The 11,967-nt window shown below is 43.6% G+C and overlaps 1 protein-coding gene across 38 annotated transcripts in view; it reads left to right on the top strand.

Moving 5' to 3' along the window:
• Positions 1 to 11,967, top strand: part of nrxn3a (neurexin 3a) — a 2,002,176-nt gene that overhangs the window by 795,727 nt on the left and 1,194,482 nt on the right. For all 38 annotated transcript variants that reach the window (XR_006312691.1, XR_006312690.1, XR_006312692.1 and 35 more), the window contains one exon: positions 8,294 to 8,497. Coding sequence is in view for 35 of the 38 variants with exons in the window: in XM_043697017.1 (XP_043552952.1) it covers positions 8,294 to 8,497 (204 nt within the window). In the remaining 3 variants the exon portion in view is untranslated. The remainder of the gene's footprint in view (positions 1 to 8,293; positions 8,498 to 11,967) is intronic.

Genomic DNA, 11,967 nt, shown 5'->3' with positions numbered 1-11,967 from the left:
GGGGAAAGGCAATTACGATGCGATTAGGCAAGATTTAGGAAGCATAGGATGGGGAAGGAAACTGCAGGGGATGGGCACATTAGAAATGTGGAGCTTATTGAAGGAAAAGCTCCTGAGTGTCCTAGATAAGCATGTACCTGTCAGGCAGGAAGGAAGCTGTAGAGCGCGGGAGCCGTGGTTTACGAAGGAAGTGGAATCTCTGGTCAAGAGGAAGAAGAAGGCTTATGTTAGGATGAGATGTGAAGGCTCAGTTAGGGCGCTTGAGGGTTACAAGGTGGCCAGGAAAGACCTAAAGAGAGCGCTCAGAAGAGCAGGAGGAGACATGCGAAGTTGTTGGCGGATAGGATCAGGGTAAACCCTCAAGCTTTCTATCGGTATTTAAGGAATAAAAGAATGACGAGAGTAAGATTAGGGCCAATCAAGGATAGTAGTGGGAAGTTGTGTGTGGAGTCAGAGGAGATAGGGGAAGCACTAAATGAATATTTTTCGACACTATTCACTCTAGAAAACGACAATGTTGTCGAGGAGAATACTGAGATACAGGCTACTAGACTGGGTGGGATTGAGGTTCACAAGGAAGAGGTATTAGAAATCCTGCAGAGTGTGAAAATAGATAAGTCCCCTGGGCCGGATGGGATTTATCCTAGGATCCTCTGGGAAGCCAGGGAGGAGATTGCCGAGTCTTTGGCATTGATCTTTAAATCGTCATTATCTACAGGAATAATGCCAGAAGACTGGAGGATAGCAAATGTGGTTCCCCTGTTCAAGAAGGGGAGTAGAGACAACCCTGGTGATTATAGACCAATGAGCCTTACTTCAGTTGTTGGTAAAGTGTTGGAAAAGATTATAAGAGATAGGATTTATAATCATCCAGAAAAGAATAATTTGATTAGGGATAGTCAACACGGTTTTGTGAAAGGTAGGTGGTGTCTCGCAAACCTTATTAAGTTCTTTGAGAAGGTGGCCAAACAGGTAGATGAGAGTAAACCAGTTGATGTGGTGTGTATGGATTTCAGCAAGGCGTTTGATAAGGCTCCCCACAGTAGGCTATTGTACAAAATGCGGAAGAACGGGATTGTGGGAGATACAGCAGTTTGGATCAGTAATTGGCTTGCTGAAAGAAGACAGAGGGTGGTGATTGATGGGAAATGTTTGTCCTGGAGTCCAGTTACCAGTGGTGTACCGCAAGGGTCGGTGTTGGGTCCACTGCTGTTCGTCATTTTTATAAACGACCTGGATGAGGGCGAAGAAGGATGGGTTAGTAAATTTACAGATGACACTAAGGTCAGTGGAGTTGTGGATAGCGACGAAGGATGTTGGAGGTTACAGAGAGACATAGATAAGCTGCAGAGCTGGGCTGAGAGGTGGCAAATGGAGTTTAATGCGGACAAGTGTGAGGTGATTCACTTTAATCGGAGTAACCGGAATGCAAAGTATTGGGCTAATGGTAGTGTCGATGAGCAGAGAGATCTCGGTGTCCAGGTACACAGATCCTTGAAAGTTGCCACCCAGGTTGACAGGATTGTTAAGAAGGCATACAGTGTTTTAGCTTTTATTAATTGAGGAATCGAGTTCCGGAACCATGAGGTTATGCTACAGCTGTACAAAACTCTAGTGCGGCCGCACTTGAGTAGTAAGGGTATGGAATGCTTTGCCTGCAACAGTAGTAGATTCGCCAACTTAAAGTGCATTTAAGTCGTCATTGGACAAGCATATGGACGTACATGGAATAGTGTAGGTTAGATGGGCTTTAGATTGGTATGACAGGTCGGTGCAACATCGAGAGACGAAGGGCCTGTACTGCACTGTAATGTTCTATGCTCTATGTTCTATGATTGTGGTCTGTGGGTCATGAAGCTGAGGATCCAGTTGCAGAGGGTGGCGCTGAGACCAAGGTGACCGAGTTGTGAGATCAATCTGGAGGGAGTAATGGTGTTAAAGGCTGAGCTATAGTCAATGAGCAGGAGTCTGAGGTAGGTGTCTTGGTTGTCCAGATGTTTCAGGGATGAGTGCAGGGCTATGGTTATGGTGTCTGCTGTGGACCAGTTACATCGGCACTCTAATTGTAGAGGACTGAGGCAGGCTGGGAGATTGGAGTTGATCTGGGCCGTGATCAGCCTCTCAAAGCACTTCATGATTATAGATGTCAGAGCCACTGGGCGGTAGCCATTAAAGCACGTTGCATGTGCTTTCTTTGGTACTGGGATGATGGTGGTCTTCTTGAAGCAATTGGAGACTTCAACTTGTCGAAGGAAGAAGTTGAAGATGTTGGTGACTGCCTCTGTCAGTTGGTCCACACAGGATCTAAGTGCTTGGCTGGGGACTCCAACCGGGCTCATCACTTTCCTTGGGTTGACTCCCTGGAAGACTGATCTGACATTTGCAGTGGTGTCAGTGGGCACAGCTGTATCCGGAGCATAGAAAGCATCGAGTGCATCAGGGAGGGATGTGTGTTTGTCCACTATCTTGTTCTTCATTTTGTATCCCGTAATGTTGTTTCGGCCTTGCCAAAAGTGGTGGGAGTCTGGTTGGTAGGTTTGGGCCTCTGACTTGGTTGGGTCCTGTCTCTTAGCATCCCTGAAATCTTTGTGGAGGTCATATGTGGATCTCCTGTATAAGTCTGGGTCATCCAACTTAAATGTCCTCAGCATTCTTGGGTAAGGTGAAAGGCAATGGGGTATGCTTTCTGATCAATACCTCCTGGTATTCAGGCATTGTGACCTTTACAAGCCCTTGCTCCCCTCACCTAGAATGCCTTACAGTGATATGCCATCCCTATGACCATGACTTCAACTTGGGAGTTTTCTGATACTTATGGCTCAGCTATTCACTGCCTTCACCAGCTGCTGCATTGAAGAATAAGCAGTCTTACTTTAATTATCTCTCTTCCCAATGTCTTAGAAGTTTCCATCTTTAAAAGGAACTCTCAGCAGGCTTTTCACTTGCTTGAATTTAGAAGACAGTCATACAGCACAGAAACAGAACCTTCAATACAACCAACCCATACCGAACATAATCCCAAACTAAACTAGACCCACCTGCATGCTCCTGGCCCAGATCCCTCCAAACCTTTCCTATTCATGTACCTATCCAAATGTCTTTTAAACATTGTAATTATACCCACATCCGTCATTTCCTCAGGAAGTTCAATCAACACACAAACCACCCTCTGTGTAAAATAGTTGTCACTCATGTCTTTTTTTAAAATCTTTCTCCTCTCGCCTTAAAGCTGTGCCTCCTAGTCTTGAAATCCCCCATCCTTGGGAAAAGACACCGACCATTAACTCTATCTACACCTCTCATGAATCTCTTAATTCACCCATTAACATTCAATATAGTCAAATTGAGGCACGCATAATTTTAGAAATTATAATCACTTGATTTGGATATTCATGCGCATTTTCACTTAGAAAACTTACTCAAATATTGATGCAAATGCTTAATTAAAATTAAACATTTTAGTAATACTCAAATTATATTGGCACCTGTCTCTCTTTGCTAATATTACATGCAGATATCAAATTTTCTCCACAGTAGTGATTTCTTAGTTTTTTTTCCTCTCAGACCAAAAAACCTCACTAAAATTTTTAAAATTTAATCTCAACCTGGTCTTTCATGAAGGTGTACTAATGTACAGTTCTAAAATGCCTGAGTCAGATATATTCAAAGTATACTCACTCATTGGGCGGCACGGTGGCTCAGTGGTTAGCACTGCTTCCTCACAGCGCCAGGGACCCTAGGTTCAATTCCCGCCTTGGGCAACTGTCTGTGTGGAGTTTGCACATTCTCCCCGTGTCTGTGTGGGTTTCCTCTGGGTGCTCCGGTTTCCTCCCGCAGTCGAAAGATGTGCAGGTCAGATGAATTGGCCATGCTAAGTTGTCCGTAGTGTTAGGTGCATTAGTCAGGGGTAAATATAGGGAAATGGGTCTGGGTGGATTGCTCTTTGGAGGGTCGGTGTGGACATGTTGGGCCAAAGGGCCTGTTTCCACACTGTAGGGAATCTAATCTAATCTAAAAAATATGACCTACCTCTAGAGTTCACCTCCGCCATCCTGACAGCAGTTTACATACCACCCCATGCAGATGTGAAGAATGCCCTGACAAAATGTACAAACACTCTGGAGACATATTCATTGTGGACAGTGACTTCAACTGGGCCAACTTGAAGAGGGTGCTGCCAAACTAGCACCAAAACATCCTCTGCCCCACCAGAGAATCGAACATTCTGAACCACTGAACATTCACAACCGTCATCCCCATCCATCATCAGAATTTAATCTCAACCTGGTCTTTCATGAAGGTGTCCCTCTCCATCCCCCGCACACATTTCGGAAATTCACATCACGGCATGGTGGTCCTCCTCCCAGCTTACAAGCAGAAGCTGAAATGGGAGGAGCCTTCATAAAAGGAAGTACAATACTGGTCTGAGGCTGTGGAAGACCATCTCTGGGACTGCATGGAATCAGTGGCCTGGACCGTGTCCAAGTACTCAGCAGATGAGTACACCACACCGTCACCAAAGAAGTCAATCCGAGTGTTCCTCCACCATAAACCTTGGATGAACCTGGAAATCCACTCCCTACTGAAGACCGGGCAGGCAGCATTCAAGTCAGGTGGCCCAGACCAACACAGGAAATTCAGAGAAGGTCTCCGCAAAGCCATCAGGGATGCCAAGAGGCAGTGCCCAGACTAAGCTAGAGGCTCAAATCAACCATCAGTCTTGCACCACCTGTGGCAAGGCCTAGACCACATTACGATACAAAACTTAAGAGCTCATGGTGAACAATAACTGACTAACGTCTCCCAGAGACAGTCTTTTATATATCTGTGGTTGGAACATTTCCGTAGTTTTTAAGTGAATCCTTTTGGTCCAGCTGTCTTTTACAACAGTTACACAGGAGATGCCCAGGCTAAAGCCAACATGTTATCATTTTCGAAGAGATTCAGAGGAATATTTGGTTACGACTAACTGCAGCCTATAATATGAAATCACATCTGGTAGCTAAAGTGTTGGCCGTGAGGGTACTGCTGGTAGATAACATTAAAAATTAACATTCTTGATTGTGCACAGTTTGGAGGAGCAGGGGACCTCCATAATGAAGCTGCAGGCCACTCATCTTCTTCTGACCTTATCCATTTGGTGTTCCCTGATGTCTACTAAATTTCCAACAATATTCCCTCCTCTGGCCCCAACCTGTCTCCACCACCCACCACAAGGCTCAATTGTCAGCTAACTTCTATCATCCTCAGAATGGCAATGTAATCATTGTCATGTATGCTTAGAAACGTGCTGAAATCATTCAGAAGTGGTTATGTTCCTATCATAACCCTTTCCTCTAACTGTAATTGTTGTGGCTTCTTCAATGGGTTTTATTGCACATATAGAAAATTGCTCTTTACGAACGTCTGACGTAAGGCGTGTAATTTTAAAGATCTGACATACAAACATTTCCTTTAGAGCAATAGAGTTATACAGCACGGAAACAAGCCCTTTGGTCCAACCTATGCATGCTGACTCAGTAAAAGCTCTCATTCCCTGACTGTGAAGCATTAATTAAATAATTAATTAAGTGCTTAAGAATTAAGAATTGCATTAGGCAATTTTAGTATGAAAGGGAGAAATGTGACAGTGTAGGCTTGGAGGACTGAAGGGCCTGTTTCTGTGCTGTTTTGTTCTTTGTTCTTGATTCTATGGCTATTTTATATTGTCTTGCATTATGCTCCAACAAGTCAATTCGTGAACAAGTTCAAGAATGGACTCCATTTTCAACCCAGAAGTGTGTGTGCGTGTGTGTGTGTGCGCGTGTGCGTGCGTGTGCGCGTGTGCGTGTGCGTGCGTGCGCGTGCGTGTGCGCGCGCGTGTGTGTGTGCGTGCGTGTGTGAGCGTGTGTGTGTGTGTATTATTTCTGTGTGCAATTTTTGCCGTTGTGATTGTCCTTCATTTGAGCAAAGTTTGTGGTTCTATCACACTCAACTCATGAAGCGTTTGAAAAATAACTTGCAACATCATTGTTTTTGAAAAATGAGTCACTCTTGAGTCAAAAGATGGCTATCAACCCTTCAAAGGCCTGAAGCCTGCAGCCCGCTTGGCAAACAGCCCTGAGAACAGAGTGCACTAACCTAACCTGATGCTAGCACGCATTACCTCACCTTGAACACCTTCCCTCTCACTGCTTCAAATCCTCCCACCACCACACTAACCAGAACCACAATGCTGTATTTGTTTATTTGTACCTGTCCAGTATTGATGCCCACTGTGCTTGATTGATTAAGTCTGGGTGTGGACTTGGAGTAAGGTAAAGACATCTGTAGATACATATAAAGTCAGAGCGGACTGACTCATTTTGAAATAGACCATTCAGCCCATTGTGGCTGTACCACCTTTCAACATGGCTGATGTTCTGTATCAATACCATACTCCTGGTCTCTTTCCAAATCCCTTAACAGCTTCAGTGTCGAGAAACCTATTTCTTTCTTAAACATATTCAATGATTTTGCCTTCACAAAGACAATGTCAGAGGCTGAAGAAATTTCTCATCTTTTCATTCTGTTCATTTCTATCCTGTGTCCTGAGAGTGTGATTCCTTATCTTGGACTCTCCGGGCCAGTAGTCACATCATCTTTGAGTCCAATCTGGGCAGCCATGTCAGAATTATATATGTTGCAATGAGATGCCCTCTCAGTCTTCTGAACTCAAGTGAATCCAGGCCCAATCAACCCAATCTCTCTTCATACGACAAACCTACCATCACTGGAATTAGTCCAGTGAACTTTCACTGCACTCCCTGTAAGGAAAGTACATCTTCTCTTAGATAAGGAGATTAAAACTGCACATGCTACTCCAGATATAATTTCAGCAAAGCCCTGTAGAATCGCAGCAAGAGATCCTTGCTTCTGTACTCAAGCCTTCTTGCAATGAAGGCTAATGTAACATTTGTCTTCTTAAAAATTGGAAGCCAGAGTAGCAGCATGGAGCAGATATTTTAAAGCTCTGTGAATCAAATAATTTATACACACTAAAACTTGTATCATCTCTGCATAGACCTGAAATATAAAATAAACAGTAATTGACCTCTTCAGCGTGCTGGTCCAACCCAGACCACTGTACCACAATCAGTGAGGAAGAGGACTCTGTGAAATTGGTCCTCTTCCTCATTGATTGTTGTGCAGAATTTGGACATGAGCCACCTGGCAGTCTAGTCTTTCAGAACAAAAACCCATAGACGCACAATGCTCCCTTGTTACGTTGAATGTGAAAAGGAGAATAAACATGCATGGGTCATAAGCTTTTCTTGGGTGTTGCAATCTCATCCTGCTATGAAACATCATTCATGGGTGACATAACTCCATAAAATATTTCATCACCAAATCACCATTTATTTAGACAGACATAATACATGATACTGACTCACCTTCTTCAGTGAACAGAAGCTCTGACATTCCTGTTTATTTTATTTTATTAAACAAATTACAAAACAGTTTACAAAAAACATTTACAGCTGTACACAAGAGACAGCAATTTTACAAGGGAGAGGAGCAGCAAAGCTAGGCCCCAAACCCTACCATTCAACCACTTTACAGGGAGATGAGGACAAACCTCAAATCCCAGTTCCACATATGACAAGACAGTGACAATGACATTTGTACATTAGACAATACTGTTACACACAAAAGTGCAGACAATACAGACCCAGCAAGCCCACACCCCTCCCACCTTCTGATCATTCTAAGGCAGCCCGCCCCTACCCACCTACATTCCTGTTTATATCTGTCAGATAGGGCTCGCTGATTGGACCAGATTAACAGCCCCAATCATAAGTTTATAAGATATAGGAGCAGAATTAGGCTATTCAGCCCATCACATCTGCTCCTCCATTCGATCATTGATATGCTCCTCACCTTCATTTTCCTGTCTTCTCTCCATAACCCTTCAACCCATTCCCAACTAAAAATCTGTCTAACTCCTCCTTAAATTTACTCACTGTCCCAGCATCCGTCACAATTTGGGGTAGTGAATTCCACAGATTTAAAACCCTGTGGGAGAAGCAGTTTCTCCTCAACTCTGTTTTAAATTTGCTGCTCCTTACCCTAAGACTATAAACTCTCTTCAGGGAACTCATATTCTATAAGGTCTTCCCTGCTGACCTTGTTACAATCACTACAGTGGGGAGTACCTTTTTGTTTAAAAAATTGTAAATTCTTTTAGCTTGAAAGACAAGAAATTGACATCCCCTCAGATGGGGGGAAGCCCAATTACGTTAACTGAAAGCCATTTTCATTTCTGTCTCTGCAGAGGCATCCATCCTGAGCTACGATGGCAGCATGTACCTGAAGATAGTCATGCCCTGGGTAATGCACACGGAAGCTGAAGATGTCTCTCTCCGATTCATGTCCCAGCGAGCTTACGGCTTGCTCGTGGCTACGACCTCGAGGGACTCAGCAGATACACTGCGCTTGGAACTGGACGGAGGCCGTGTAAAGCTGACAGTCAACTTAGGTATTGTATGACGTCACGCCGTGTGGCTGAACCCAGCTCGTCTCTTGTGTCCTTGTTTTCCTCGCGGTTGTGAAACTACCCACAATTATTTCGGTGCAGTAAATACTTGATCTTAATTTATCCTGCACCTACTTCGCGACAACAGTAAAAGTTAATTAGTCAGTCGTTTGAGTATTGTGCAAAGCGTGCATGGAATTATTCTCCAATATGAGATGACTATGAAATGTTGGATTTGAAATCCATGTTTAAATGGACCATCTTTTGAGCAACTACCATGTTTTTTGCAACCATATCTGTCAGCACTGCCAAGTAGGTCACAGCTACTCTTTAGTAAAATACTTACAGAGACGTGGTGAAATCACTCAAATGTAATGGGGCTCCCATAACAATTCCTTCTTTTAAAAGAAAGAGCTGTGACCTACTCAGGTGGGTTTCATACGTATATGAAACTGTTTTAAGGAATATTTTGTAAATGTGCGTGTTTTTTGATAGTGGTGTTCGTTCTTCATTTGAGTAAAATTTTGTAGTTTTATAAAACGTAATTGCTTCTTTTAAGTTGTCGCTTGAATTTTTGTTTTCCAAATTGCTTCATGAGTCATCAGTCAAAAGATGGCTATCAACCCTTCAAAGGCCTGAAGCCTGCGGCCCGCTTGGCAAACAGCCCTGAGAACAGAGTGCACTAACCTAACCTGCAGCTGGCTCGCATTACCTCACCTTGAGCGCCTTCCCTCGTGTCACTTCCTCACACAAAATCCGACCACCCCTCCCCCAACAAAATTTGGAACCTCAATATCTGCTCTCCACATCAAAACAATTCAACCAGAGTGGACATCGAAGGAGAGTTCAATTGTGCATCAGCTTTTTTTTTGTTGTTGTTGTAACAGCTGCTTCAAATCTCCACTGAGACGGTCCTCTTGAGGTGCAGCAGTAATGTCCCTACCTCTGGACCGTAAGTCCCAGTGTTCAATTTCCCATCCCTCCTCAGCTCCAGAGGTGTGCAATGACTTCCTTGAACATGTTGATGAGAGGTAAAACATAGTTCGCATGTTCACTAACACCATTTGTTCTGAAATTTGGCTTTTGTAAACTTTTCACTGTACTCTGTACTTGAGTACATGTGACAGTAAATCTAATTCTAATAAACCTAATTCTGAATTCTAAATTCCAGTGCAAGGAAGCTGGTAATTAGAGATATATTTGCATAATTCTTATGATTTCCATTTGCTTCATATGATAAAGGAAAAATTAAAGTTTCAAATTTAAAAATGTGCTCGTGAGAGCTTTGGGGACAAAGTGACTCTCCCCTTTGAGAATGTTAATTAATTATTTGATCAGGCTGGAAAGGTCAGTGTTGATGTGTTTAGGCAAATAGATGGACCCATCATTCTTTAAAATACAAATTCACGGTTCAACCTCACCCTTTTCAACGCTGCAAATAAGTGTTGATATTGTGAAAAACATATTGGATTATTTTGGACATTTCACAAAAAAAAAGGATGCACTTTTGAAAGACGAAACAAAATCAAGGTCTGTACTGATTTTCTAATGGGGGAAGAAAGTAGAAAAGAAATTAACATTGTTTTATGATGCAGATGTTGTTGCTCCTCTGGCCCACCCCAGAAGAGGAGTCTTACTGAACCTACTAATTTTCAATGAGTCCCAGTACCGTCAGTCAATGTTTAATCCTATCAAAGCTTTCCTTCATCATTGTATCCATTATAGTGGTTATGCTATCTAGTGATCACTGTGCGACATAAACTGAATGCTTCCTGTTGATGTCAAGTGTAAATTGGGAGTAGCAATTCAAGTCTGCCAGTTTAGGCACCTAGACTTTGCATTTCTCATTTACTTTTAAGCTAAAGGTAAGACAAGATTGGTCATTGGTAGTTGCCTTGCGAATAAAGCCAAGTTGACTCTGAAACCTAAGAGTATTCTGTTCTCAATCAGATACAAAAACCAAATCAATGGAAGATATGTGGACACACAAAGTCCAGATTTCAGTTACAGTGAAGTCTTTGCGCAGATTTCAACATTTCCTTATTGCCTACTTTTCTGGCGAAGGGACCTCCGTAGAACATAAGGAGATATCCATGGAGATGAAGGAGAGTGCTACTTGGCATGGATAATCCATTGACAAACATTTCAACTCTAAAACCAGTTCACCTACTGTCCCTCCACGAATTTGCTTGCAAGTACAATTAACTTCACTGTCTCTGACAACATTGATTCAGGTCAGTTAATTCTGTTTATAAAATAAATGCATTTAAGCCAAGTTGAGGTATTTACACAAAATAGGTTAATTAACTTATTGCATGTATCAAATTATTTCAATCAATAATATCTTTAAAACATCAGGAGCATTTTGTTTCATCACCACACCTTCACGATCTCTAAAGGATAGAAGGGGAAAATATAACACAATTCTGGACAGAATGCTTGCTCTCACCCACAATGTCCTCTCCCCACTTCCCCACTGTCGTTGGTGTTGGCGGACACAGCCTGTTTCCTTCCACTCCCCTTCCCCCATCCCAGTTACTGTTGCTCCCCAAGACCATCAAGGACAATAGTGGTAAGGAGCTGAAATTCCTGAATGCAGAGAGTGTCAAATAAGTCCACCACAAGGTGCCACAAAACACCTAACCTTTTCGGCATAAGGTCGACAAAAACTTTAATGAACCTTTTTTTTCCTTCAGGCCATGTTGAAGTGGCCAATCATGTTTTTGCTGGACCAGCAACAGGCCATGTTGCACCTACCATTGGCTGACATAGACTTACATCTGAAAACCTTCGTAAAACTGGGCCTGAGTGAGCGCCTGTCTGATTCCAGAAAATGTGTCACGTTCAGGCAGGGTCAAGAATCCATTCCCATTCAGACTGGAGTCAAAACAAGCAATTGAACCCTTTTATCTCCTGCCATGTGGTATGTTGTCAGCTGCCTTCCCAATCATCAGGGTATTTGTCAAGATTACCATCAGAATTAGAGTTGGCTTTATTGTCACATGTACTCACATGAGTGCAGTGAAAAGTTCACAAGTCAGCACTTATGGCACCATCTCAGGTACAAAGCTACATAGGTACAGTGTCATAGGACTATATTAGAAAGAAATTAAGAATTAAACGATCAGCATTACAGTCCTTCAAGCAGACTGCACCAACACACTCCTCTCCAGACTGTAACGAGACCCCCGCCCAGACCGCACTGAGACCCCCGCCCAGACCGCACTGAGACACCCGCCCAGACCGCACTGAGACACCCGCCCAGACCGCCCTGAGACACCCGCCCAGACCGCCCTGAGACATCCGCCCAGACCGGATTGAGACCCCCGCACAGGCCGCACTGAGACCCACACCCAGACTGTACTGAGACCCCCCGCCCAGACCGTACTGAGACCCCCACCCAGACTGTACTGAGACCCCCACCCAGACCGTATTGAGACCCTCCCTCCAGACCGCACTGAGACCCCCGCCCA

The sequence above is a fragment of the Chiloscyllium plagiosum genome, chromosome 10 (genome assembly GCF_004010195.1).
Source record: "Chiloscyllium plagiosum isolate BGI_BamShark_2017 chromosome 10, ASM401019v2, whole genome shotgun sequence".
Taxonomy (NCBI): Eukaryota; Metazoa; Chordata; class Chondrichthyes; order Orectolobiformes; family Hemiscylliidae; genus Chiloscyllium; species Chiloscyllium plagiosum.
The sequence above is the reverse complement of the archived record's forward strand: the minus strand, read 5'-3'. Positions and strand labels throughout refer to the sequence as shown.